This window comes from Amphiprion ocellaris, chromosome 20, assembly GCF_022539595.1.
Source record: "Amphiprion ocellaris isolate individual 3 ecotype Okinawa chromosome 20, ASM2253959v1, whole genome shotgun sequence".
NCBI classification, from domain to species: Eukaryota; Metazoa; Chordata; class Actinopteri; family Pomacentridae; genus Amphiprion; species Amphiprion ocellaris.
Genome location: NC_072785.1, coordinates 6,682,396 through 6,708,540, shown reverse-complemented (window position 1 = coordinate 6,708,540; position 26,145 = coordinate 6,682,396). Strand labels below are relative to the sequence as shown.

Below are 26,145 nucleotides of genomic sequence, written 5' to 3'. Positions count from 1 at the left end.
GTATTTTTCTTCACACAAACATTCATTAGCTGATGCAGAAAGACTAAAACTGCTGCATAAAAATCCACCAGAATGCAGTAAATTAAGTGTTTCACATTCAGAACTTCCTGGGAGAGGACACCCACATCCCCTAAATAACCATTTTCACCTGCTGTGGCAGCAATAATGAATGAAAGTGCCACCTGCTGGCCAAACAGACTGAAAATAAAACATCATACATACAGTCTATAGCTGTGAGTATTTTAGATACTACAGAGACTGGCAATTTTGGCAAAACTTGTGTTACCCGTTTAATTCAAACTGCCTCTCATTTTTCAGCACACTGTGTGGAGATAGGCAGCTCACCTTCTGTACCTTTAGATAACTCTACAGCCTGTCTAAGCTCTGTGCCTATTGGTAGCTTCTTTGTTTTCTTTAACAAAGCTCCTCTGACCTTTGTTACCTCCATTTAGCACCTATTAGCTCCACTTGGCTATTCTTAACCCCGGATAGCTCCTGGTATCTAAAGAAGGCTAGCTCCAGTTAGCTTCTTTTAACTCCAGATAGCTCCCGTTAGCTACAGTTAGCTCTAGTCGCTTCTCTGCTCGTAAACGCTGTTAAACCGTTTAACTGTTGAACAAGGACACATTTTTACCCCAGACATGCTCTGAAATTGGTTATATCAATGCTGATATTATTAGAAAAGCTAAATTTGATGCTAAAGTAACTTAAACATTGAGTTGCACAGTGGCCTAGTAATACAAGTAATCATTAGCAAGAAGGAAAATAAGCTAGCTAATGCTGCACATTATAGTGCTTCAAATTGTGCCTAATTATAACTGCCAAAGTTACATCAGTGATTTTATTGTTTGTCCTAAGCCTTTCAGCTACTTAAACTAGCTTCTACTTAGTATTTTATTCTGTGAGCAGACATGACCTTGTGTCGTATCCAACAATGTGTTCTTCAAATGAGCTCTGCAGGTAAGACTGATTGCTCATCCAGTTTTGTAGCATATGAAACATTCATTTATAAGATTGAGTTCTTTTGTTGTTAATGGACTTTTTCCTTAATAGTTCCCACTTTAGTTTGCATGATGTGGTGGTCAGGATTACTACCCAGATGTGGAAATGAATGCCAGTTTAAAAATGATTTCTAGCTCTTGACAAGTTGTAAAATACTACATTGTTCAGTTCCAGATAGCTGCGGCTAAATATTTTGTGCCTAGTTTGTAGATACGCTGTGATCTGTAAGTTGTAATGCACAAATGGTTGACTGAGGCATAAAACTGTTACAACTGCACCTTTCTTTAAAAAAAAAAAATTCAGGTAGTTTATAATGTTTTGTAAAAACGATGGTTCATTAATTGTGAACATTTTTGCACTGAAACGAGGAGAAAAATTTGGAGTCGTTGCTATTTATAGGTTATTTTGCTCTGATTTCACTGGTCCAGCCCACTTAAGATCAAATTGGGCTGTATGTGGCCCCTGAACTAATGAATTTCACACTCCTGATGTAGATTATTCCTAATTAGTGGCACCTCTGACTGTAGAAAGGCCTCCACCTAGTGGTTAGACTGTTTCACTCATCTTGGAGGAATCATTGGTAAAAAAAAAAAGCCTCCTCCATAAAGGACACCAACTTAATCACAGTGAGTTAGCATCCCAGTAATGTATGTCATTGAACATTACACTCCTGTTGTCATGGCAATTATTTATGAGGGCAGGCCGGGAGCATTGCATCCATTTTTTTTCTGTTTCCAGGAAACGCTGCATCCCTCTAGCTGCCTCCATCTAGCAAGCAGGCAGTGTGGTGGAGGAATTAAAGTGACACAGCTATATTATGTGAAAGTAAAGCAGAGCAGCCCACAAGGGTGAGATCTTTAAAGGGGGAGTAGCCTTTTTATAGACGAGGCTCAGAATCTCTCCAGACCTCCGTAACCTTAAAGGAGACTGGAGGAGATTGCCTGTGTGGATGACCTTTCCCTAAAAATCTCCTATCTGCTGCACAGGAGTATAACGAGATGCTTTGTTGTCTTGCTTTCCTCTCTGTTCATTTGTAAGGGCACAGATGGATAAGCAGCTGATGCAGGAGGCAGATCTCGGCACAGCACACTCGAGCGAGGACCCGGAGGCATCTTGAAATAGAAAATTCAAAAGAGGAGGAGGAGAGAAAAGAGGAGGTTTTGAGCGAGAGCACTGGTATGCCAGGCTCAATACCTAGCATGGCTGTGCAGAAGAAACAGAGTGTCATCCCTCCATCGCAGGGGCCACTTTCTACACGTACCATCCAGAGCCAGAGGAAGGGAAACGGAGCAGGTTAGTAGCTTTTATCTGCGCTTTTCTTTAAGAACGGATTGTATGTTATCGGATCAAAACAAGCCTTTGACTATAGATCACACATACAAGATCAAGAATGGAGCATATAGATACATTGCCTGTGAGAAATCATCTGTAGTCGCTCATAAAAATGAGGAAATCATGTGACATTTGTGAGCACAGATTACATAATTCACATAAAATAAGCAGTATCCTTGCTGCTGTTTAACCCTGAAGGAAAATGACCATGTGATTGTGTCTTCTTGTGTATATACACAGATTTCTCTCTTCTTTCTCTTCTTGGTCTTTTTTAGTCATATTCATGTGGACCGGTCAGGCACTAGCATGTTCTCTTTGCCTTGTATACGCAGGCATTTAATAATGGCTCTTTTATTTGGAACTGACCCTAAGGCCACCCAGTCCATAACAGTCATTGTTGGGGACAAGCTGATTAGTTTTTGGGCTTAAATATAGCAGCCGTTTCACACCATGTTGTACTAAATAAAATCAATTTAGGGTACAATCTCATGTCTGTTTACAGATTGAGGAAAATATCAGGAGGATATTGGCTATCAGATGACTAAATCTAAATCTTTGAAAAGTTCATAGCTATTTTTTGCTCTTATTCTCTGAATAACATGCAAATTTTTTTCCCTTCACTTGCAGAAAATGGCTCTTATATCAAACCAAACTCACAGACAAAGAAAACCGCCTCTTATGTCAACAAGTCTGCCCAAATCTGCAACACAGTGACTCCTCGGGCCACTGCAGGTTTGTTAAAGTGCTCTGTTTACCTGAGGCCACACTCAGCCTTTCACCAAACAGCTGCCATGTTTTTTTTTTAAAAGTACTTCTCCTTTTAAACACTACTTTAATTTGGGTTTTCATATTTTAATGTAATTAAAAGTGTTACCTGATGTTACTAACGGAGTCAAATCATCTAATCTAAACTCTCATCTTGGTATTTTAGCTGCTAATGGGCTAAATATCGATGAGAGGCTGAAAGCAGCTCGAGAAAGAAGAGAAGAGCATCAGAGGTTGCTCGGTATGTGGTGGCACAATTCACCGTTAGCACGTTGTCCTCAATTTCTAATGACATTAGCATACATATAAATCTATTTATACTGGTTCATTCATCCTTAGCCTCTCGGGAACTGAACAGGTTGGAGCGGGAACAGCGAGCCAGGCGCTACTATGAACAACAACTGCAGGAGCGCAAGAAGAAACTCCTGGAGCAGCGGATCAAAGAGGAGAGGAGGCGAGCTGCCGTGGAGGAGAAGCGCAAGCAGAGGCTGAAGGAGGAGAAAGTGAGTGTTGATAGTGGAAACTTTTGCATCCAGTGAGGCCGGTGATTTCACTGTTGAGCGTCTGTTTTTTCTGAATCAAGGAGCGACATGAATCTGCAGTGCGGAGGACGCTGGAGAAGAGCCAGAAGGCCCAACAGAACCTCAGTCAAAACTCCAGAGGAAGGAAGCTCACCAAAAATGGTACAAATAATGAATGTGCTTTCTGCTCTTCCTCCCTTCTGCCATAATCTCTCTAAACTCCAGTGTCTGTTCTCTGTGTAGCTTATCCTAACGATTCTTGGCATGCCTTATCTTCTGTTTTTGCTGCGCTCGAAACATTATACCGATCAATACGCTAGTTCCACGTCGCTTGCCACTGACAACATGGGAGAAGAATCTGGTCAGTCGCCTCCTGACACCCACATGCTCTTATCTGGCCAGGAGCAAGAGCGCTGGTTGTCAGTCAGGAGAAGAAGGTACTCTCCCCCATTAAAATAATTTGCTGTAAATAATATTAAGGCACTACTTTGGCTGCAAGTTTTCCAACCCCCTCAGTCACTAATGCTGCTACTTCTACCTCTTTGTTGACATGCTGGCTCATATTTCCATCCTTTTTCCCACCATTTGTGCATATTTCTCCTAATGTCCCATAATTATGGCACAAAACACTGGCTCAGTTGTCCATGTTTGTCGCCGTGCAGTTTCATTCCACTCTATGAACACCACCCCCACCCCTCACAAACCCCAGCACCACTCCAGCTCAGTCCACCACAGGGCATCTGCCTCCCCCAGCAACAGCCAGCACAGAAGCATCAACCTGGCGCAGGTAAGTCTACGTAACATATTTGTTGCTAAATGTTGTCACAGTCGCACAGCTGTCCCCTTTATTTAGCTTTAAATGCTTAAATCAGATCTAAAATGTGTTCAAAAACTAATTCTGCTTAACTTGACTTAGATTAAAGCAGCAAGAAAGCAAGAAACTATCAAGAATAACTCTAACAGTGGCTCAAGCATCAGATCATCTGCTGCCAACAACAGCATAAAACCGGCCACAGCTACGCAAAGCAGAACAATGCCCCCCTCACCAGATCGGTAGGTTAAAGAACCACACTGTACATTCATGTTATAGTGACAGTAATGCAAACAAAGTGGGATGTCTGCTGTCTTCTGCTCGATGTTAAAGGACCGCCCGAAGATCAATCAGCAGACATGCAACCCCGCTGCAGCTCGAGCTGCCGTCTGTCCCTGAGGAGGATGTTGCTGTTTGTAGCTCTGCCCTCTCTCCTGGTAACTCAAGGCCTGTCAGGACATCAGATGAAGGTCAGCAAGAGGAAACGAGGGTGGAAAACACACCAGAGACTTCATGCTCAAACCTGCCTGACACAGAGAAGGAGGCTTTAACCAGAACAGCAGGAGATGGAAGTAAGTTTACAAAGTTTTCGTAACAAGAAGTGTCTTAAATATGTGTATTATATAGAATATGGAATTGATTAGATTTCTTTTTAGGTCCTTCCAAAATGGCTCCACAGGCTCCAGAAGTCACATCCAGGCCCTCAGCCGGGACCACGAACCCAGAGGAGGCCTCACGTCTCCTGGCTGAGAAGAGGAGGGAGGCCCGGCTGCAGAGGGAGAAAGTAGAACAGGAGCGTCTGCAGAGAGAGGAGGCTGAAAGGTAAAGAAGCACATCAAAGAACAAGACAGAAAATACTGCACTGGCAGGACCATTAAGAATGCTGTATTGCAATTTATGTCCAGGCGGAGCCGCGAGGAGCTGGAGCGCAGGAGGGCAGAGGAGCGAGCACGACAGCAGGTCGAAACTCAGCGTCTAATAGAGGAGAAGAGGAAGAGGGAGGAAGAGGAGCAGAGACGAGCTGAGGAAGAGAGAGCTCAGGCTATGAGGGAGGCTGAACTTCTGCAGAAACAGGTGGGAAATTCAACATCTTCTTCTGTACAAGGAAGGAAACCTCATCATTTCACTTCATGCATATTTGTACAAATGTATTATATTGGAAAATAATGTCTGTTTTTTTTTTAATCATGTTGATGTTCTGACTAAATGTTCTTTCGTGCAGAGAGAGGAGGAGCTAGCTAAAGAGCGAGCACGAGCTGAGCAGATCAAGCAAGAGCGAGAGATACTCGCACAAAAAGAAGAGGCAGAGCGCCAAGCCAGAAAAAAGGTTTGACAAGAGATTTCTTCATGTTCATTATCTATATTCATCAAAAGTTCGGTCTCTTTTTTAAGTTACTGCATGTTTTCCTGAAGCCTCGTGTTAAAGTGTTTTCAATAAAAGCAGTTTTCTTTCTCAGCGACTTGAGGAGATCATGCGGAGAACCAGAAGGACAGATTCTCCAGATACGGTGAGCTGCAGTGCTGTGTTTTTGAAGTCAGCTGCCCCTAGTCTCTTATGACGCACATGCAGCATTCAACTAACCAGCTGGTCTTTTAAAGCAGCTTGTCCTTGATTAAAATGGTTAATTTTGTTTTTTTCTTCTAATCACAGAAATCTGTACCGGCGAGGATCCTGCCAAATGAAGCCCAACCAAAGGAAAACACAGTGCCTGTGTACAATGGAACGATAAAAGATGCCGTCAAGCTCCCTTTGGGGACCAAAAGCGCACAGCTGGGGCTGAACAATGAGGAGGACATGGTACCTGTAGTGGCCTTCAAAGAGCGCAGGTCTCTCAGAACACTCACCGGCCTGGAGGAGATCCAGACACACCAACGGGCAGGTAAGAATCACGTGAAAACACTTGTCCTCAGGGTGGGAAATCGGAACCAACCACCAGCCTCGTTCTGGTAACTTTAGGCTTAGGCTATCCATCATTTGTCATGTTCCAAAGTAGCTGCACAACCCACACAATGAGGATTACTCGTTCATTACTGATGGTCAACACTGATACATGCAGGCAGACTGTCTTGCGTCAGCCTGGAAACCAACACAAAAAAATTACAGCTTGTAAACAAGGGAGAAAAAACAGTATTCTGGTTGGTGCATAAGTTTCTTACCCTGGGGACGCCTGTGTCAAGCCACAACGAATCAAAAATGGTAGTTTTTTTTTTAACAATATAGCTTTAATTTTCCTATTTTGCATTCTCTAGAGGTCATCTGAGGACCTGCAGAGTGGGCAGACATGCAGAACCTTTGTTGGAGCGCTGCGATTTCTCTGTAAAACACAGGAATTACTGCAGCACAGCCATCTTGCTACCCTTTAGCACCTTGAAAGAGCATGTAAAATTACAGCCTTCCCTCCCAGCGAGGACATCAGCATTTGGTCACTCTTCTGTGTATAACTAGTGGCACAAATATTAAGCAAGTTACTTAAACATTTCTCTTCAGTACAGCAGGTTTCTGATCTAATAATTACCATCCAAAAAAAATACAAAAAAAAAAAAAAAAAACAGTAGATGTAGACGGTGCTGATAGTTTGCTGGCAAATGCTGTGTATCAGTTATGGAGAGTGTTGCCTGTGTGAAATACTAGGAATAGCCATTCAACAGTCGCCACATGTCAGATGCTTTTTGCTTATTCCTGATATTTCTTGCTATCGAAGCACTTTTCCTTCCTCAGTTTTGTCACTGTGGAATTAGAATAGCTCAAGTTGCAGTTTGCGCTAAGAAACACAAGTGTGTTAGTGAGAGACGACTTCCTGCATTCCTATCTTATCCTTGAATTTTGTAAAATATAGCAATCATGTATTTCAAAGCTGCTAAGGAACGTAGTTCCTAAAGACTCTGCTTCAGTTTTGTGTTGTTTTAGACGATACGATGCACAAAGCGTTTCTTGCACTGACTGTTGCTTTGTTTATCATTGCGCCTTCACTTTCCAAAGCAAAGTCTGAAGCCTAGAGGTTAAGTGAATTTATTATAATAAAAGCGTAAAAAAAAAACAAATGTATCCGATCATCAATATTTGATCTAATAGTTTAAATATTGCCTATGACTATCACATGTTAACCTGTTAAACAGTTGAACTGTATGCCAGATTTGATTAAAGTTGATACTATGCCACATCTCTGCCCTGTTTTTCAGTTAATTTTGTCAACTGTAAATATAAAAACATTATAAAATGAGCATATTAAGACATTAAAACACAATATAAAAATGCTTATACAGTCCACACAAGTGCACATCTGTCAGTATTTGTGCTGTGAGAGTTCAGGGTTAACAGAACAAGGAGAAAGAGTCTCAATCATTTGCAGCAGTTGTCTGGTTTCCTCTGTCTGTGCATGAACCTTCCAGAGCTCAGCCTCCAGCTCACTGTTGGCCACCAGCGATGAAAAGTCTCCATCTACAGAGGAAAACAGCACAAATCAAGCTCAAATACAAAGCCTGATTGTTTCCAGTTTGCCTAAAGACATCTGGTCTGATAAGAAAAACAAAGTGGCTCCAGCTCTTTCGGTTGCTAAACAAACATAGCCACAACAAACCTTTCTTGAGGTTGAGTATGGTAGCTATGCCAAGCTGCTGGAATTTCACATCTTTCTTCTTGAGAAATGCCAACAGGTACTTGGACATGGTGATGTAGTGAGGCTTCAGCATCTGGAACATCTCCTCTATGTAAATAGACACGAGCAGCATTTTTATTATGAAAAAAACAAGTTATTTGATATTATTCTGTAGCATTTGCACATTATATTACCTATCATTTCTAATTTGCTGATAATAGCTGCACAGTTGTATGACAGCTGAGGATTTCTTATTTGTCCAGACAGCTTTACGAGTTCTGAAACATGTTCTGGTTTCACTGTTGCAGAAAACTTAGACTTAAGTGCATCTGGAAAAAGAAAATAAAGTATTTATCAGCAGATTTTTGAGTTAAAATCCACAGAAAACATTCAAAACAGAGCAAACACATAAATTTAAGTGCAGGCCACTCACCGCAGGTCATCAGGTGGTTTAAGCATGATGTCACATGTAGCAACGGCTCATCTGATTGGCTGGGAGACAGAAGTGCCCAGAGGAGTCCTGATAAACACAGACTCTCCATGACAACCTAGAAAGAAAACATCACTGGTAGAAATTCCTTTATTTAGTAAAAGTACGAGTAACAAACTGTAAAAAATACTCTACTACAAGCAGATATCTTGCCTTCAAAACTTTGCTTCAGTAAAGCCATGTAATATATGGAATATATAAATAGTATTATGAGCTTTAACTATGAAAATCAAAGTACTCATTGTGCAGTATGTTACTGCTGAATATGATTGTTTTTAAAGTAATAATAATTGCTGCATTTATTGCATTTTACTGCTGCACATGTTTAAAGCTGAGCTCATTTGAACTATTCACTGTTGAGTACAACAATACATTATATTCTATGAGATCATCACATATTTGTTGTCTCACTGTCATTAGCCAAGAAAAAACAGTCCTAATCTAGTAAGAATTTGTAAAAACAGTTTATATAACTTAAAAGGAGACTGTTACCAACTCATAAAGGAACTATTAATCTTTGAATTTTTCCCAAACTGAGAAAAAAAAAATCACCTAATTTAAAAATATATGCTTTTTAATAGACAGATATGATCCAAAAATATGTAATCTAAGTGAAAAGTATGATATTTACCTCTGATATGTAGTGGGGTAAATCTAGAAAGTTGCATCAAACAGGAAAAAGTCAAATAAAGTACAAGTACTTCAGATTTGTATTTATGTACAGCACTTGAGTGATTGCACCTACACTTGGTTATTCATTCATTCAGCCTTTATTTAAACTCTCTGAGTTTACCGAGTTATTGAAGATAAATAAGAAACCTTCAGAAGGAACATCAAAAGGAAAACTAAAATAATAAAAGCATTTGAGATACAAAACAAATGAATCAACCACAAAAAGAGCAGCTGAATAACAACAAAATAAGATAAAAATTAAAAATCTCAACGGCCCTATGAATACAAATGAGTCCAGCTTTAGATTGTTCTGCATGTGATTGCAGGTTGCAGGTGCACAGTGAGTAAAACTGAATTTTCCAAGCTCAGTAAAAATTGGCTGTGATCTGCAGAGCACGTAAAAGACAGAAATGATGTAATGTGAAAGGGAAAAAAACCAGTAAGGGCCTCATAAATAAATAAGACTGAGCCGTCATCCAACCTTAGTGCAGAGCTCACAGTGACAGCTTAAGAGTCACCAGTGATGCATAAATGAATAAAATGTCACCATAATGCAGGACTGAGGAAAAGTTGCTTCAATAAGCAGTTTTTAGTCACATGATTACATTTCAGCATCTCATTGATCCAGATTTCAAGATATTTGGACTCCACTAACTAACTTTAATGGGATTAACTGTGACTTTATCAAGATATGTCAATGTCAGACTCTGTGCACAAACAAATCATAACATAAATCATGATTTCTATTCTTGCCGTACCTGCTCATCCAGGCAGGAACTGCACAGGTCAGTGATTATCTTGCAGCAGTGTGTGATTATAACAGCGGTGTATCTGGGATGATGAAGCAGCTCACTGATCTCCTCCAACAGTCCCTCACCCACCAGGATATCCTGCAATCAAATCATAGCAAAATAAGCAATATGAAGATGTAAACAGACAGTTGTGCAGTCACAGAACGCATCATGATCCTGCTGTGTGGGGGATCGTACACTGTTATGTGGGTGTGCAGACAGCGTGGACAGCAGAGCGAGGCCTAATTCTATCCACTCAGGAGTTGATGTTTTCAGCAGAGCCTTCAGAGGCAGCACACAGTCAAGCTCCAACAGCTGCTCCTGGATCAGTACTGCACATAAGCATGTCAAAAAGCATCTGCTTCAGGTGAGACATATACAACCATTCAAAAGTCTGGGGTCACCAAGGCAATTTCATGTTCTCCATGAAAACTCACACTTTTATTCACGTGCTAACAGAATTGGACAAGGGTTTTCTAATCATCAATGAGCCTTTCAACACCATTAGCTAAAACAATGTAGCATTAGAACACAGGAGTGATGGTTGCTGGAAATGTTCCTCTGTATCCCTATGGAGATATTCCATTAAAAATCAGCTGTTTCCAGCTAGAATAGTCATTCACCACATTAATAATATCTAAACTGTATTTCTGATTAATTTAATGTCATCTTCATTGGAAAAAATGCTTTTCTTTCAAAAATGACATTTCTAAGTGACCCCAAACTTTTGAACAGCAGTGTAAATCCTGGCTTTACTGCTATATTGTATTTACCGTGCTTTGAAAGAATCTGTAGGCATCTGCACGCTTGAGCTGAATTCTGCAAAATCAATACAGAGTTTCATCAAAAATTACGGCTGATTTACCTTTAAATTCAGTCATCACCTACTTACAGTTCACATTTACCTTTTGCACAGAAGAAGACATGAGAGTCAGCAGAGACTTTGCTAAATATTGAGCTCCGATGCTGAGCAGCTTTGTGTGATGCTCCTCAGCAGCAGCGATGTTGCACAGAGCAGAGCAGCTGTAAAACTGAACCTCTGAGTCTGACGACTGAAGCAGAAGAACCAAAACAGGAACAGCTCCGGCCTGGCATAAAATCCTTGTTGACCAATCTGGAAATAGAAGTTAAAGTTCTTTCAGGCAAAGCAACGTTTAGATATAATACGAACAAAGCAGCTTGTGTAGAAATATGTGACATTTAAAGGAAGTGACCCACCTGACTGTGTGAGGTGTAGTAGAGCCCAGGTCGCGTTCCGCTGTACCTTTGGATCGTAGGATTTCGCTAAAGCCAATAGTGGGATGATTCCATCCACCATGAGGGCTTCTCCGTTTGACTCTGCATGACAAAAAAACAGAAAGAACACCTGATCTGGGCAGGTGTCACTTTTTGTAATCACAGGAACATTTTGGAGTTCTTTCAACAGGCAGAAGCTCACCACCACACAGCAGAAGAATTTGAAGCATGTGGATTAACATACAGTTTCGTCCTGATCTGTATCACTTTTCTCACAAAGCAGCAACTCCTCCCACTTACCTTGCCAATACAAAACAGCTTCTTGACAACATTTTCCAGTGTTTGTCAGTGTGCAGGTTTCACATTTACAGAAAACAGAAGAAGGCGGCTTCTCACGCTGCTACAGTGGTGGAAAGTAAGTACATTTATTCAAGTAGTGTATTTGTTTTGTGTGTGTGTATGTTTGTTTGTGTTTTGAGATACTTGAGTATTTCCATTTTATACTTCTTTACACTTTCAATTAACTACATTTTAGAACAAATTATTGTACTTTCTAAACCACTACATTTGTTTGACAGCTCCAATTACTAGATACTTGTAAGAGGAAGATTCTGTACAATGAAAAATGCAACAAGCTTTGCAAATACAACCTAATATTAAAGATTAAACCAGTAGTTTTAACCTTTTTGGCATCTGAAGTCTTCAAATGTTAAATAACAATTGCCCTTCTAAACTTTTCATGTAATTTCATTTCAATAAATTTTCAGATTATCCAATATCTCACCAAAAATATGAGAAAATGTCCAAAACCTGGAGCCAGATTTGTGTCTAAGAATTTTGTTTTTTCTTTTGCTTCTCCCATTAATTATGTTTGGAGATTTATCTGTTGTCCCCGTTTATAAAACTGTATATAAAGTAGTTCAAACCACCACCACCAGCAGCTACAACTGTAACATGCTGCTGACACACTGATGTTTTACTATTAATAATCTAATCATGACATATATAATAATAGATCAATTGAAAGGGACCAAACCAGTAATTTTACTCTAATGCTTTAACTGCATTTTGCTGCGAATACTTTCATAGTTTTACTTAAGTAGAATTTTTCACACCTGACTTTAAGAATCTTTACATTTTTGCAGTGGTATTTTCACTTAAGTAGAGGATCTGAATACTTCCTCCCACACTGCACTGCTGCTTCATACTGTAACACCCCACAAGTTGATGGTAGAATTAACAATATACTATAAAATATATTGTGATCATAGCTTATATATGTTTTTTCCTTTCTTTAAAGATTCCATTCAATTCCCAAGCATTTACTTTCTACTCGGATGTGAAAATAATTTAGAATTCTGCACAAACCTGAGGAGGCCAGCATGGCAACACAGGCACAGGAGTGACACTGAGCGGTGGGATCACCAGACTGGAACAGCTCCAGTATCGGCACCAGCATCCCCATTCCAATCACCAGCTCTTTGCACACTGGAATCAGATTCATCAACAAAAACTATGCCATCTGATCCCCAAAAACTATCAATTTTGAAGCGAACGCTGACATTCTATGTTGATTTTACCTAATGTGACTACTCCAATACACAATGGAGGTTCAGGATTATGAATAAACAATAAATCAATCTCACTGATCTTATCTCTTACCATTATTTTTGACCAAGAGGTTGACGAGGGACAGGGAGATAGTTTTCTGCACATCCAGGTCAGTTGATAGAAGTAAAGCCATGAAAGGCTCCATGAAGGCATCTGGTAAAGGAGATTTCACTGTAACACACAATTACCAGTGGAAAAAAACAAATGTAGGAGTTATTAAATGTTCTTATCATTTCTTTATCGAATAAGTCATAATGATGTTTAAGTTGAACTCAATTTTAAGTAGTAGAGATTAGCACTATATAGCTGGTAGTTGATTGTAAATTCAAGTGCTAAAAGAGACATCTCTCTTTTGTTTAATGAACCGAAATCCAACAAAAACACAAGAATCTGACAACCTATAAGCAAAATACGCAGTCCAACATTTACATACTACAGAACATCACCTGTTCTGTTGAGCGTATTTCTACAGTGATATGAGGAAAAGAAGTCTGAACTACAAATTATCTATACTAGCCATACTTCTAGCGGTGAACCACGTATACAATACAATAAAACATATTGTAATATTATCTCTTTTTGGTCTTCAGAATGACCCTTCCAGCTCTGGAGGAGAACTACAGTTGGATATTTGCATGATACTGGTCAGACCCGTTAGAGGGCTTATCTCCAATGCAAACAATACTCACATTTTATTTTATGTGCCACTCATCTGTTATGAGTGAAATTGTCATAAAAAAAACAGAAAAATTTTTACTCACAGTGATGGCTGAGGTGTAAATAATACACGGCAGCAGTCATTTGTAGATCAGAGTTTTCTGAGGCTGCAAGTCTGTTCAGCGCTTGTAGAGTTTCCTGATTGACAAGTTGGGTTTCATTGTCTAAGAGAAGAATAAAAGGATTAATTTCCAAACTTAAGAGCAGATCAGTCCAACATAAAACATTTTTTCTTCTATTCTGACTATGTGAATGATTTGTGTAAATATTAAGCAACCGTTTCTTCTTCTTTATTTTCAGAGATTTAGTTAAATCAAGTAAATTAACAAGATAACACACTTCGTTAAGCTGTGATGTTTCTTCTGTGAATCTACACTTGAATTACATAATCATATCGACTGGTTGTGTTTCTCCTCCACAGCAACACAGTCTGCAGACAAAGACAATGAATGGCTGCAGTGTTCCTACCACACATCAGGTGTAAAGTCGGTAAATCATGATCCGTCCTCCTCTCAGGTGTCATCTTGCAGCAGGTGCAGCGACGGATCTCTCTGAAAACTTCCTTCATGTTGTGCTCCAGTTCTCCCCAAGTTTTCCTCCAAAGATCCGCAAACTCTCCGAGCAGTCGGGAGCAAGTGTCACAAAGGCCTGAAGCCATGACTGCATCCTGAAGCACAAAGAAGTCACACCTGCCTGTTTCACACAACCTGCACGGAGACACGCCCACCGGACTGTCACGTGATTGAAAGGTAAATTACTGCTCATTGTTATATAAACTTTAATATAAACGGAGAAATATTGACATGGAAAAATTCGGTTTATTTGCTGCGAACAGAATAACTTGTAAAATAGTATTCAAATAAAAGAAATAATCTGATTGCTTCGTGTTCATGTTTTGCTTGTAAAATAGTTCTATCATGATGGCTAAAATATATAAATATATTTCGTTTGTTTTTGTTTTGTTGTACTATTTATGTATGGTCCATCCTGTGATGTATAACTCTAATGTACATGATTTATATATATGATGTTTTGAATTGCATAACTAAAACTCAGCTAGTAGAAAGAGTTAATAAAATAATAAAGCCTTTGAAAGCTGCACAAAAGGTAAATTCGTTAGTGGTACCTGCTGAACTAAAAGTCAGGACCAACTTAACAAAATTAAATAAAATAAAACGAAAGCTGCACAGAAGGTAAATATTCAGTTAATCCCTGAAAGCCTTGATTACATACTTAAATAAATGTAATTAGTGCTTCTACAGTGGGTATGCTTCTTTTTTTTCTTGAAAGTGATTTATTTATTTTACAAATGAACAGTCTACAAAACATAGCAAAACGATAACGGTGCATAAAAGTAAAATAAAATTTATTACAACAAAATGAAATGTAAAAATTAATTTAAATCTTCCAAATGCTGATTACGCTTGAGAGGGCTTTCCGTTACGTAATTACGTATCCTCTTTTCTCAAACTCCATTGGTCAATTCGTTGTTTGTATTGGTACGTCACGAACATGGTCGTCACGCTCCGCCTCCTCGTTCATTCCTGTTGACTTGGAAACCGTCGCAGCGTCGTCGGTGAAGTTGGAGGAGGATAGCTCAATCACTGCGGGGTAGATACGCGCAGTTACCCTAAAACAGACCTTATCCCGCCTTTTAAATGCATTTCTGCGGAGTTTGGTATATATGAGGTCTTAGAGTAATTGTTGAAGAATCAAAATATTACCGTAACAAGCGTAGTAAGTTAACAGCTGCTGTTAGCCCTTAGCAAGCTAGCTGCTAATGTTGCTAACGTTAGGTGTTAACTGTTGTCTTCTCACAGACTTTTTCTCACATCACTTCTTCGGATAAGCAGTTACTACTTAAAACGCGGCTTTTCTTTCGGGTTGTGATCCAAATTGCTAAACTGGAATGAAACACAGCTTGATAAACCATCAGTGTGAAGCATCCAGCAGAGTTCTTGTTGTGCTACGTTAACCTTGTCTGTGTTCTGTGTTTTTAGAATGAGCACCTTAGTCCTTGAATTAGTCTTCTTTCGTCCTCAGAATGAGAGACATTACGTTGCCTGAGAATGCCAGCAGGTGAGTTTCCTGTTGTCCCCTGAACACACCAGTGTTGGTAGATGCACTCTGATTTTTAATTAAATAAAACTAGAAGCTCTCTGCTACAGGTAACTTGTCAAAACTGCACAGGGGTATCATCAACAGCATAAATAAGATTAGTAGTATCAGTATTTGTTATGGATTATTGCGGAAGAAGCGTTGTAATGTTGTAACTATTTAAGGCTGGGCTTTATTACATTTTTTAGAGAGCATGGTTGTTTAATCTGTATAAGTACACCACCTTTTCTTTGTTGATCACGTTTGGATGTATAGAAATGAACGCTGTGAAAAAAAGGTACAAATTTTCAGTCTGAACTATAGTGAAATGGTAGTAAAATGGAAATACTCAAGTAAAGTACCCTACAACTGTACTATGGACAGTGTATAATTACGAAGCATCACCACTTTGCCTTTTAAGGATTTTATAACCTTTTATAGGTGAAAGTGAAGACCGGGCAAAGACCCCGGAGAGATTCGATGAAGTATTGAAGAAATACAGTGAACCAGACAAGAGGAAGTCGAAGAATAAAAGCACTGAAGCAAAGGAGACTATTGTGGTATGTGTTTTAATGTGTGCATTTCCACATTCAGTGGTAGAGAACATCACATTAGCTGTCCACTATGATTGTTTTATGCTGCAATGCTTGGAAAGGCATAAAGAACTTTCAGAGCATGTCTTTCTACAATTTAAGACATGTCCTTGTATATGTGGCATTTAGTATGCAGCAGAAAATACATACTACATATACACAATGTCTTTCCTCCAAAATATACTGACAGACAATGCAAACTAGTGTTGATAGTTGAAATCTTAATAAGGAACAATATGCACGAAATGCTGACATTTTTGTAATCACCCCTGTGACTCTTTTTAGCTTCAGAATCTAAAAAAGAATCTCAACCTTGAGAAGGACACAGACGATGATGAGACCATCCTCCAGAATACGTATGACCCCGAGCGTGGCAGCCCTCGCTTCACCAAGAACAAAAGGAGAGAAAAGGAAATTGCAGAAAAGGTTAATGTCAACAACAGCAGGAACCAAGAGGAGATTAAAACACCCAAAGCTAAGAAGAAGAGTAAGAGGGACCTTCCCTCCCTTCCTGCACCCGAGGACATCATAAGTTACATTGAGAAGGATGCAGATACTTCAAAATCTGAGGTTGCTTTGGACTCAGATGATGTTGCTGGTGGAAAAGAATCAAAGCAGAAAAGTAAGAAGGGAAAAAGTAAAAAAGATACAGAGGCTAAAGCAGAGAGTCAGGTGGAAGACGCAGAGGATAAGCTGTTGCATGAGTACCAGCAGCAAATAGCACAGGAGGAGGAGAGGACTTCAAAGAAGACGAGGGTCAAAGCCGAAGAAGAGAGTGTTGTCTCGCAAAACATTACGCTGAACAATGATGTGGGGAAGAAGAAAAAGAAAAAGCTGAAATCTGTCGTCACAGAGTCAGATGTGGGGTGTGTATGGCTTCTCATATAATATGAATTTGTTGTTTGTTTTTATATTCAGGCTACTGAAATTAGATTTAATACTTTTCTTCCACAGGGATCAAGATGAAGCGGCAGCTCAGGATGCTGATGTGGAAAACGAAGCAGAATCCAAGGGAAAAAAGAAAAAGAAGAAGAAAAAGCATGGTAATTGGATGTTAGTTTTCAGGATTTACAAAGTTCCGAATATGAATGTAATGGATGTAATATTTTCTTTTTCAATCATCAGTTGTCAAAGAAGAGAGTGACACAGAGCCGGAAGCACCAGAGAAACCAACATTTGATGACAGCCTTGTTCTGGCAGTGTTTATCCACAGAACAGATCACCTCAAGACAGGCATACTGATCTCACACCCCATGGTGAAGATCCATGTTGTTGATGAAAACACAGGGCAGTATGTGAAGAAAGAAGACTGGTAAGAATGATTACTGCACATTACAGTTCAGTGCTAAATAATGTTGTTACAGAGTTGTGTTTTCATTGCAAGATACACTTTTTCTTCGGATATTTAAAACATTTGGACCACAGTTTCTTGCTTTTTATTAAATCTAGACATGCTCTACAGTCTTTCTAACATTTATTTATGTATTTATTATTTATTCATTTATAGTATTGGCTTGAACATTCAATGTCATTCCCTTGTTTTTCACAGCCACAGGCAGGTCTCCTCATTTTATGAACATGAAAACGTCGACCACATTATCCCCATCATGACTCAGCCTTTTGATTTCAAGAAGAACAAATCAATCATCCCAGAGTGGCAGGAACAGATCATCTTCAACGAGCGATTTGGTTACTTTGTTCAGCAAAATGAGGACAGCCCCAAAGTCATACTCCTCTTTGAAGTAAGATATATTTTAATTAATAATTAATTAAAACATTGAAACGTTTTTAGTTGCCATTGATGTTTTTTATTGAACTTTTTCGTAAAGATCTTGGATTTTGTAACTATGGAAGAAGCAAGAGCCAATGTTGATGTCGACAAGCACGAGCGAGGATTCAAAAAGATTGCATGGGCGTTTCTCAAGGTGATGTGTTTTTCCTGCTCATTTAGAAAGAATAGAACTGCTCTTGTTAATACCCACTTACTTATTTCATGTTTCCCTCCATCCTTTAGCTTGTTGGCACAAATGGCGTGCTGAATATTGACAGTAAACTTCGTCTCCAACTCTTCTGCCCTCCACCTCGGGCAAAGAGACAACCTAAAACGGTGGAGGTGGTTGAGTGGTGGAGGAAGCACCCGAGAATCAAATACGCATCCACCCTCTATGTTACAGTGAAAGGCATTAAACTCCCTGAACATGTAAGTTGGTTACTACTTTCTCGCTGTGAGAAAGTGAATACTTCTGTTTACCTTTTCACACATTAATTACACTGCAGATATTCTGGTATAAAGTTTAAGTCAAGCAACAAGTAGATTCAGGTAGATGTCGTAGCTGAGCTGTTGTTTGTTCTGCAGGTGGATCCAAGTATCCGATCTATGATGGCACTGCAGGAGGAAAGAGGCAGCACCTCCTACAGTGAACTGCAGAATGAAGTCACCAAGAGAACCCTGACACAGCCTCTGGATAGCAAACCGCCAGTCTTGAGATGGAGCAGGCTGCCTGGTCAGGTAGCTAAACATAGTTTTGAGTTTCATTTTAATCTGCTCTGATCAATAGTATGTACAAATCATTCTTTTACATGTTTTTTTTTGCCTGTTTGCACCATAAGATGTTTGATTTTGAAACTTCAGAAGTGTCACAGCTCTTTATTGTACTACTTCTTTCTTTAGAAGGCTAAAATCAGCTAAAATATTTGCTGATCTGAGGCCCCCTTGATTCAAGTCTTACAAGAGTTTATCTGTTGCAGATCTGTCGGATTCCTAATAAATCCGTGCTGATGTTCCGTGGTGGTCAGATGGGCTGCTTCACTGTACTCTTCTCTCATGCTGGAACTATATTGGCTGCTGCTTGTGCTGACAGAGATGCTTTCCCTGTTGTAGGTAAGCAAAGCCTCATCAGTGTAAAACTCCTGATGCTCCTTTTGACTCCTCAGCAAAAATTTCCAGCTAATTAACCTGCTGTTTATCCACCATAGTCATCAACAGTTCTGCAATGCCCTCAGGAGTTTCTAACTTGCGTGCACAAGCAAAAGAAAATGTATTGTTATTGAAATAACATATTTATTGTTCCAGTGTATGAGATTCCTTCTGGCAAGGTTTTAGCTGCCTTCAGCGGCCATCTGAAAATAGTTTACGACCTCTGCTGGTCCAGAGATGATCGGAGCCTTTTGTCTGCCTCCTCAGATGGAACTGTCAGGTGAGCTTCTGTTTGTGAGTTTAAAGAATACATAGAAGTAATTAGAAGTGAATGAGGTATCACTGTTGTTTGTTGGTTGTTCAGTTGTTGTAATAGCTTCTTTGGTCAAACCTGCAGGGGGAGTCATTATTCCTCCTATAGTAGGTGACTCAAACTGTCTTGGATTGTAGTCTTTTTTTAGTGGTGAATGTCTTATTAACAAGTACATTTAAAGAACACGTTTGTCTTCATTCTTAAAATTGTATTGATTATGATAATTTTTCTCCCCCCTTCCTCTTCTTCTCCAGAGAGTGGAATGTGGAGAAGCTTCAGGGAACGGCCCAGAAGGTTCTCCCTCACCCCTGCTTTGTGTATTGTGCTCAGTACCACCCTACATCCCAGAACCTGGTGGTCACTGGGGGCTACGACGGTCTGGTTCGAACGTGGAGGCTCGATGTCGGCGATGTGAATGGTCAGCTGCTGCAGGAGTTTGAGGGTCACGGCAGTTTCATCAACACTGTTTGTTTTGACTCTGAAGGTATTGTATTTTCAGCGTTCAGTTTTTGTGTGTAATCCTCATGTTGTGTAGCTCTCAGCTAGTGCATGCTGGGAAAGGCCCACAGGGACCCACAATGCTGCACAAGATAAGAATGAATTCAGTCACTTAAAAATGTTGTTTCTCATGTACATTTAAGTGAATGTTATCATGTTTATAAGCCGCCCGACATGAAGTAGGGCTGAGCAGACAATATGACAATGAACAGAATCAACTGCATACATGTCTAAGAAGTACTGGATGATATAAACTTTGCATATAGTTTGGTTTTATATAGATCCAGACTTATCCAGGGTGACACAGGGAATACGTCCCCTACTGCTTAAACATAATAGATCAAAAAATGCCTCAGACAGGGGTTGGTCTTTTTACTACTCTCAAAATATGAATTATGAGCTCATACAACCATTTACTTTTTCATGGAAAGGGTAATTCCACCTGTAAATACTGCATTGTATTCTGAATTGTAACCTGGTGCCTGAATTTTCTGTTTTCTTTAACATAAACAAAGACGTTCCTACCATAAACTGATTCAGAAAAGTCACGTAGGTGGTGAAAAATTCATCAAAATGCAGGAACTTAAGTGTTTAATGCTCAAACTTTCCTTAGGGAGGACCCTCAGACCTCTATGTTTAATGCATCTCCCCACTATTCAAATGAAGCCTTCTCCCGTGGCTGCCTGTCTGTCTAGCTTTTGTGTATGTGATTTACATTTACTTCGCCTTGAACTATTTTCTTTGTTATGTTTTTTTTGGCACTAACACTGTGGGCAGTGTCTTTATTTCAAGGACTAAGTCAGCAGCAGGGGAAGCTGCTCTCTTTGTTTATCACATGAAAAACTCTTGACGAGAGAGATCTCACCATTACATGTGTATCTTTTGTGTATTTGTGTATTTATTTTAAGAGAGTTCTGTTAAGTTTTTATAGTCTATAGTAAAACAGTTTTGCTCTGTGTACTGAATATGAGGCTCTTGTAATGCGAATTAAGGATATTTTAGTTATATCTTCATATAGCTGATGTTTTTTTGTTTCCTTTGTTTCGTGCAGGAAGGAGAATGTTCTCTGCAGACAACAAGGGCTTAATCATCGCATGGAAAACTTCAGTAAATGAGAGCAGACAGCAGCAGCAGCCATCCCACAACTGGTGCATAGAGAAGGTATAAGAGTTGGTAATTATGTAATGTAGTCTAGATTTGTCAAATGTTGGTCAAATTAAATGGAATTACACAAATATATTCCTAATCCTGGGTTTGTTTCTTGGCAGAAAATTGATGAGATTGACCTCAGCGGTGTCCCCATCAACATGCTGCAGCTTCATCTAAACGGGCGGTGCCTGCTCATACATGCCAAAGACAGCGTTCTGAGGATGATGGATTTGAGAATGTAAGTAAGAGAAAGCTTAAAAACGTACAATCAAGAATATAATAAAGCAAAAAAAATATTATTAGGAGACAAAATAGGGATTCCTAAAATAAAATATAACACTTTTTAGATGGTAAGTGTGTGGCATCATCATGTTTGGTGTCTTATTATACAGTATTATATCATTTTCCCTCTTTCAGTCTGGCTGTAAAGAAGTACACTGGAGCCACAAACTACAGAGAGAGGATTTACAGCACTTTCACTCCATGTGGGAACTTCATCTTTTCTGGTAGTGAGGATGGGATGGCGTACGTCTGGAATACCGACACAGGTGAGCATCATGTTTGTTTTCTATCATAAAGAGACAAGTTAGTTTTTAACATTTTAGAAAATATTCTGCATGGTGGTTCAGCTCACTTTGTTTTCTTAGGTGACCAAGTTGCAGTGTACTCTGAGCTTTGTTACCGCACTGCTCTCCACGGCGTCGCTTTCCATCCTCACGAGAACATGGTGGCGTTCAGTGCCTTCGGTCAGAACCAGCCTATACACGTGTACCTGTACGATCGCAAAGGTTTGTGTTTTCTTTGACACAAAACACCCATTTTTTGCCATTTTTGTTTTCATCTTTATGTAGCTCAAGTCACTCAGTAGTGAAATATAGTACTTGAGATGCCCTGAGCTACAACTGTGTCTCTCTGTTCCCTGCAGTTTCCCAGCTGGAGGTGCACAGTATAAAAGCGGCGAGCATACTGACTTCTACAGACACCAGAACCGTCAGAAGCACTCCAGACCCTCCAGCCTTGCAGGACACATCTGCATCTTCAGCCATGGATGACTTTGCCCACGCAGCAAGACTTGCACTGAAAATGCAGAGTGTCAAGGAACAGCTGGATTCAGTTCTTGTAAATCCTCATTGTGTATTACTTGAGGTATACTTTAAAATATGAATCTTAATACAGTCGTAAAAGCAAAAACTAAACATTTTGCACTATTTTTAGGAAACACATCACAGATCTTCAACTTCTGGATTGATCTATGAGCCAGGTAGTGTTTGCAGTTTCACCTGATTTACTGGATTACATCTGGATGATCTTCTGTCTCTGTTCTGTCTTTACAAAAAGAATATTTTTTGTTATGTTTTGGATTTGCAGACAAAATGAGCATGACTCACATGGGGAGGAGCTTTTCATCAGACACTGTCACGGTGAGTTTTTTATTTTCCATGCTCCATGAACATACCTTTGTATGCTTTATACACTATTATGGTCAGACAGGGTGAGTAAATCTTTATGAGCAGTTTATATCAGCATTGATTTGTTTCCTGATATATGAAACAGCTCATTTCTCAATTGCCAGGGAAGGAAATGCCTAACTCTTGGACTTTTGTTATTAAGGCGAACCTGCTGTATATGAAGGAAACGTTTTCATTTCAATTTAATCCTGACTTTAACATGGTTTTCCTTGCATTTACCTACAGTGAAATACATCATAACTATTAAATTACTACCAATGTGTCCACCTTTTTTTTTTTCCCCCAGACGGGATTAAATGCCTCACTGCCGCCTCCATCTCTGCTGTCGCCGCACTCCAAGCTGCAGCTCTCTGGTTCTCTAGCGGAGCAGCTTATTCCTCAGGCGGCTCTGATCACACAGAACCGTGAGTGGCTGCTTTAGTCAGTTATTTTTTTCTGTAACTAATAAGTGGCTTTACTGGAGCTGTGTGACACCTGAGGGTCAAATATTTCCAAAGATTAAAGCTGCACAAAGTAAAGCATGTTTCGACCGAATGTTCCAAGCATTGTGTTTTAGACTCTTCTGAAGCATGTACACGATACACAGAGACACAGATGGACCACTTGTAATTTATACTTGTGTCCGTAAGTATAGAATATAATATGAGTAATTGGACTGTGTTATTGTGGAAGATGAAGTATTTCTGCTTTTCTTGTAATTTCAGGCGGGTTCATGCCAGTTGGTCAGCGTATAAAAAGAGCTTCCTCTTTGAGGCTACAGACAGTAAGGCTTTGTGCGGTATCTTTTTTGTCTCTAAAACTGTTACTACATGATTCAAATATTGTCGTGTGTCTCCTTCAGACCCTCCCTGACAACATCTCTTCAGGCTCAAATGTGGAAACAGACTCTGCCCCTGTTCAACAAGTAGTAAGTATCCACTCTAACTCTGAGCTCATTTACAGCCTTTCTCGTGTAATATTCAATTGTTCGGCCTCTTGTTTATCTTCCAGGTCGTTTGCCTCTATGACTACAGAGCCAATCGTTCGGATGAACTGACGGTACGCCGCGGTGACGTCATCCAAGTGCTGTACAAAGACAACGACAACTGGTGGTTTGGACGCTTGGTCAACGGACAGCAGGGATATTTTCTTGCTTCTTATGTAGCAGATCAGAGTGAGTGGCTTATATTTCCGCGTGCTAGATATATAATTTAATACTTATAAAACTTCTAAATGTGACTTATGTTGCTGTTGTAGGAGATTTCAGTGAAGAGTTAAGTCAGTCTGCAGAGGCACAGGCAGCTTTGTCAGAGGGGACTATTGACAGATCGACACCAACCAGGGTAAGAAGGCAAAGTAATATGGTAGAGTATGTAGGTTAAAAGGTGAAATGGGATTCAGATGTATCTTCTGCACTTTCTATCTCCTGTGCCTATGGTGCTTCTCTCTTCTCTTGGCTTAAATATAACCTTTTGACCATTAAATGCCCACTGCAGGCTTGAAATGTGGCTCTAAAAATTTTTTTTTATGTTAGCTATGATGGAAAAAAAGCACCAAAAATGAGATGCATGCTGCTATCTTCTTCCCAGTTCTTATTTACTGTACAGATGGTAGATGAGACAACATTTTTGCTCACATTTTGTGCCCCCCAAGCCACCCAGGAAAGATTATTTGTGGTCAAAACATTGTCATGCTTAAGAATAGAAGAATAATTCTGGAGTAAAATAGTAGTGTTTCTCTATTTTTTTTTGTCTTTGCAACCAAATGTAGCTTCATTCTAGATTGATTGTTTTTTTCTGGAGATAATTGTTAAGCAACATCTGGTGATATTTTGAGGATTGTGAGACATTTTCCTAACAGAAACAAAAGCCATAAAATCTAGAGTAAATATGGACAGTCATGGAAAAAATTATTTGACCACCCTTGTTTTGCTGTTCATTTTGTTCATTTTAATGCCTGGTACAACAAAAATAGAAAAAAGAAAAAAGAAAAATTAAATTTAAGGGCTGATATCTAGACATTTTCCCTGGTTTTCTTGACAACCAAAATCACTTAAGTTCTTCCATTGAAAGCTATGGCATTGCTTTTAGGCATTCCATGTTTTCTTTTCTGTCTGTTTTAGTAACATGATACACACAGGAATTAGTACTTGACTGCATAACCATTGTTTTTGATGACAAGGGTGGTCTAATATGTTTTTCCATGACTGTATATTAGGTCCACACTCTATTTGCCACATTAAATCATTTCAGCTCATTGCCCTTATCTGCACTGTTTACAGTGGAAGCAGATTAGAGATTCCTGGCACAGCAGAGGTCAGGATGACCCTGATCCGACTGTTTTCTTGGGTTTTTACATATTCTGACCTTTTCTCTTCTCTACATACGAACTGGTGCCAGAAAACCCTTCTCTGCTTTTATGCTCAGTATGTTTAAAACAGCCAACACTGTGATAAATACAACTTCCGTGTTCTGCTGAAAGTAGCCATATTTTAGTGAACGTATGAAAAGTTCTGAGCCACATTGAAGCCTACAGTGGCTGTATGGTATGTAACGTATTTTAGGAGTATCACTTTAATATGTACTTTCAAACAATGCATGAAGATGGTGTACTTAGTAACTTATGGTGTCTGTAGGGGGGTTTATCTTCTCCTGTTCTTCTCTTAATGCTCATATCTCCAAGGTATCTGCTGCAATTAGTTCTTCTGGGGAACTCAGGTTTCTTTCTGAGCCGACACTTTCTGACACCGAGCCTGAGCTGACTGATGCCAAGTAAGTGGCTCTGTTTTCTCAACATGGGCCGTGGTTACTGAACACTGCACAGGGATTAAGGGTTTACTCCTCTAAAGGAAAAGCAAAACTGGTTTATGACTGACATCCCACGTTGTGGTATCGATTGTGAAATCTGGTTTTCCTCACAGAACTAGAAGGAAAAAGAAGGTGAAGAAGCCGGGAGTCCCTGCAGCTTTGTCTCAGGCCACATTTTCAGATGCAGATGCTTCGGGCTCCATAAGCAGCAGGAGGAGAATCAGATCGACAGGCAGACCTCTGCCCAAGAGGCCGATGGGTCAGACCAATGGTGCCTTTGAGCCTGATGCATAAACTCATGGACGTGGTAATTCTGTGTGTACACGCAGAAACCAATTCTGTCTTGCAGGTTTGTTATATTTTTACTGTTTGGTTCTTAGATGCTTTTTTGTAATATTTGAACAGCCACTATGTTTGTATTCTGTATTGTATTTAACACAGTTTGCTCAGTAAATTTGCTTATACAAAGATTTTGCTCACATCAAGAATGTACAAATGCAATCAACTTTTTGTATGTTTTACAGTTTAAAATAATTCATATATGATCATTGAAAATTGGCTATTATACAGTTTTGCTGTTGATATAGGGGGGAAAAATGTCTGTAATATTAGACCCATTTTTGTAGCCTGTAAGAGATTTGCAAATTTTGTATAAAACACTTTGCAACATTAAAAGTATTATTCATTTAACTTTTTGTTGGTATTTCTACAAAACATACATACACACACATATATAGACACACTTTTAATACCTAACAATTTAAAATAATATTCTTCAG

The 26,145-nt window shown here is 39.5% G+C and overlaps 3 protein-coding genes across 9 annotated transcripts; 2 read left to right on the top strand and 1 right to left on the bottom strand.

Annotated features, from left to right (window-relative positions):
- The first annotated feature begins 1,824 nt into the window (after nucleotides 1-1,824).
- Nucleotides 1,825-7,592, top strand: map7a (microtubule-associated protein 7a). Of its 3 annotated transcripts, none has more exons than XM_023267108.3 (15): nucleotides 1,825-2,295; nucleotides 2,962-3,066; nucleotides 3,266-3,340; nucleotides 3,439-3,602; nucleotides 3,683-3,782; nucleotides 3,941-4,057; nucleotides 4,283-4,407; nucleotides 4,537-4,673; nucleotides 4,765-5,003; nucleotides 5,088-5,253; nucleotides 5,337-5,505; nucleotides 5,654-5,758; nucleotides 5,889-5,939; nucleotides 6,083-6,311; nucleotides 6,682-7,592. In XM_023267108.3, exons 1-15 carry the CDS (start codon nucleotides 2,181-2,183, stop codon nucleotides 6,690-6,692), a joined length of 1,908 nt encoding a protein of 635 aa, XP_023122876.1. In that variant the 5' UTR covers nucleotides 1,825-2,180; the 3' UTR covers nucleotides 6,693-7,592. The 3 variants fall into 3 exon arrangements, with proteins under 3 accessions (XP_023122876.1, XP_054861738.1, XP_023122877.1); XM_055005763.1 differs by having other exon boundaries at nucleotides 1,827-2,295; nucleotides 4,259-4,407; XM_023267109.3 differs by lacking the exon at nucleotides 3,941-4,057 and having other exon boundaries at nucleotides 1,827-2,295.
- LOC111566496 (uncharacterized) lies at nucleotides 7,426-14,240 on the bottom strand. Of its 2 annotated transcripts, none has more exons than XM_023267110.3 (13): nucleotides 14,013-14,240; nucleotides 13,589-13,708; nucleotides 12,879-12,998; nucleotides 12,585-12,704; nucleotides 11,199-11,318; nucleotides 10,886-11,094; nucleotides 10,754-10,799; nucleotides 10,179-10,312; nucleotides 9,948-10,079; nucleotides 8,461-8,575; nucleotides 8,222-8,356; nucleotides 8,010-8,135; nucleotides 7,426-7,870 (listed from the first exon to the last, which is right to left on the bottom strand). In XM_023267110.3, the coding sequence occupies exons 1-13, from the start codon at nucleotides 14,200-14,202 to the stop codon at nucleotides 7,716-7,718; spliced, it is 1,722 nt and encodes a 573-aa protein (XP_023122878.2). In that variant the 5' UTR covers nucleotides 14,203-14,240; the 3' UTR covers nucleotides 7,426-7,715. The 2 variants fall into 2 exon arrangements, with proteins under 2 accessions (XP_023122878.2, XP_054861739.1); XM_055005764.1 differs by having other exon boundaries at nucleotides 12,879-12,980.
- On the top strand, nucleotides 14,149-26,056 carry ahi1 (Abelson helper integration site 1). Of its 4 annotated transcripts, none has more exons than XM_055005762.1 (27): nucleotides 14,149-14,293; nucleotides 15,545-15,623; nucleotides 16,083-16,201; nucleotides 16,520-17,100; nucleotides 17,189-17,277; nucleotides 17,360-17,546; nucleotides 17,784-17,976; nucleotides 18,064-18,159; nucleotides 18,249-18,434; nucleotides 18,591-18,743; nucleotides 18,983-19,115; nucleotides 19,308-19,431; nucleotides 19,719-19,948; nucleotides 21,014-21,123; nucleotides 21,231-21,349; nucleotides 21,529-21,659; nucleotides 21,759-21,899; nucleotides 22,037-22,257; nucleotides 22,327-22,372; nucleotides 22,480-22,532; nucleotides 22,867-22,984; nucleotides 23,285-23,343; nucleotides 23,422-23,487; nucleotides 23,571-23,733; nucleotides 23,817-23,902; nucleotides 25,242-25,330; nucleotides 25,480-26,056. In XM_055005762.1, exons 2-27 carry the CDS (start codon nucleotides 15,614-15,616, stop codon nucleotides 25,658-25,660), a joined length of 3,684 nt encoding a protein of 1,227 aa, XP_054861737.1. In that variant the 5' UTR covers nucleotides 14,149-14,293; nucleotides 15,545-15,613; the 3' UTR covers nucleotides 25,661-26,056. The 4 variants fall into 4 exon arrangements, with proteins under 4 accessions (XP_054861737.1, XP_023122880.2, XP_023122879.2 ...); XM_023267112.3 differs by lacking the exon at nucleotides 14,149-14,293 and adding an exon at nucleotides 15,091-15,155 and having other exon boundaries at nucleotides 22,037-22,230; XM_023267111.3 differs by lacking the exon at nucleotides 14,149-14,293 and adding an exon at nucleotides 15,091-15,155.
- Nucleotides 26,057-26,145: the final 89 nt, after the last annotated feature.

Bases quoted from the DNA above. Each gene is read 5' to 3' on its own strand.
- map7a (XM_055005763.1), top strand. From the start codon at position 2,181: ATGCCAGGCTCAATACCTAGCATGGCTGTGCAGAAGAAACAGAGTGTC. The intron at 3,341-3,438 runs GTATGTGGTGGC...ATTCATCCTTAG, and splicing joins AGAGCATCAGAGGTTGCTCG to CCTCTCGGGAACTGAACAGG. The intron at 5,254-5,336 runs GTAAAGAAGCAC...ATTTATGTCCAG, and splicing joins CAGAGAGAGGAGGCTGAAAG to GCGGAGCCGCGAGGAGCTGG.
- LOC111566496 (XM_023267110.3), bottom strand. From the start codon at position 14,202: ATGGCTTCAGGCCTTTGTGACACTTGCTCCCGACTGCTCGGAGAGTTT. The intron at 12,999-13,588 runs GTGAGTAAAAAT...TGTGTGTTACAG, and splicing joins TTTACACCTCAGCCATCACT to TGAAATCTCCTTTACCAGAT. The intron at 8,136-8,221 runs GTAATATAATGT...CTATTTACATAG, and splicing joins CAGCAAATTAGAAATGATAG to AGGAGATGTTCCAGATGCTG.
- ahi1 (XM_055005762.1), top strand. The intron at 21,660-21,758 runs GTGAGCATCATG...TTGTTTTCTTAG, and splicing joins CGTCTGGAATACCGACACAG to GTGACCAAGTTGCAGTGTAC. The intron at 22,373-22,479 runs GTAGTGTTTGCA...TTGGATTTGCAG, and splicing joins TGGATTGATCTATGAGCCAG to ACAAAATGAGCATGACTCAC.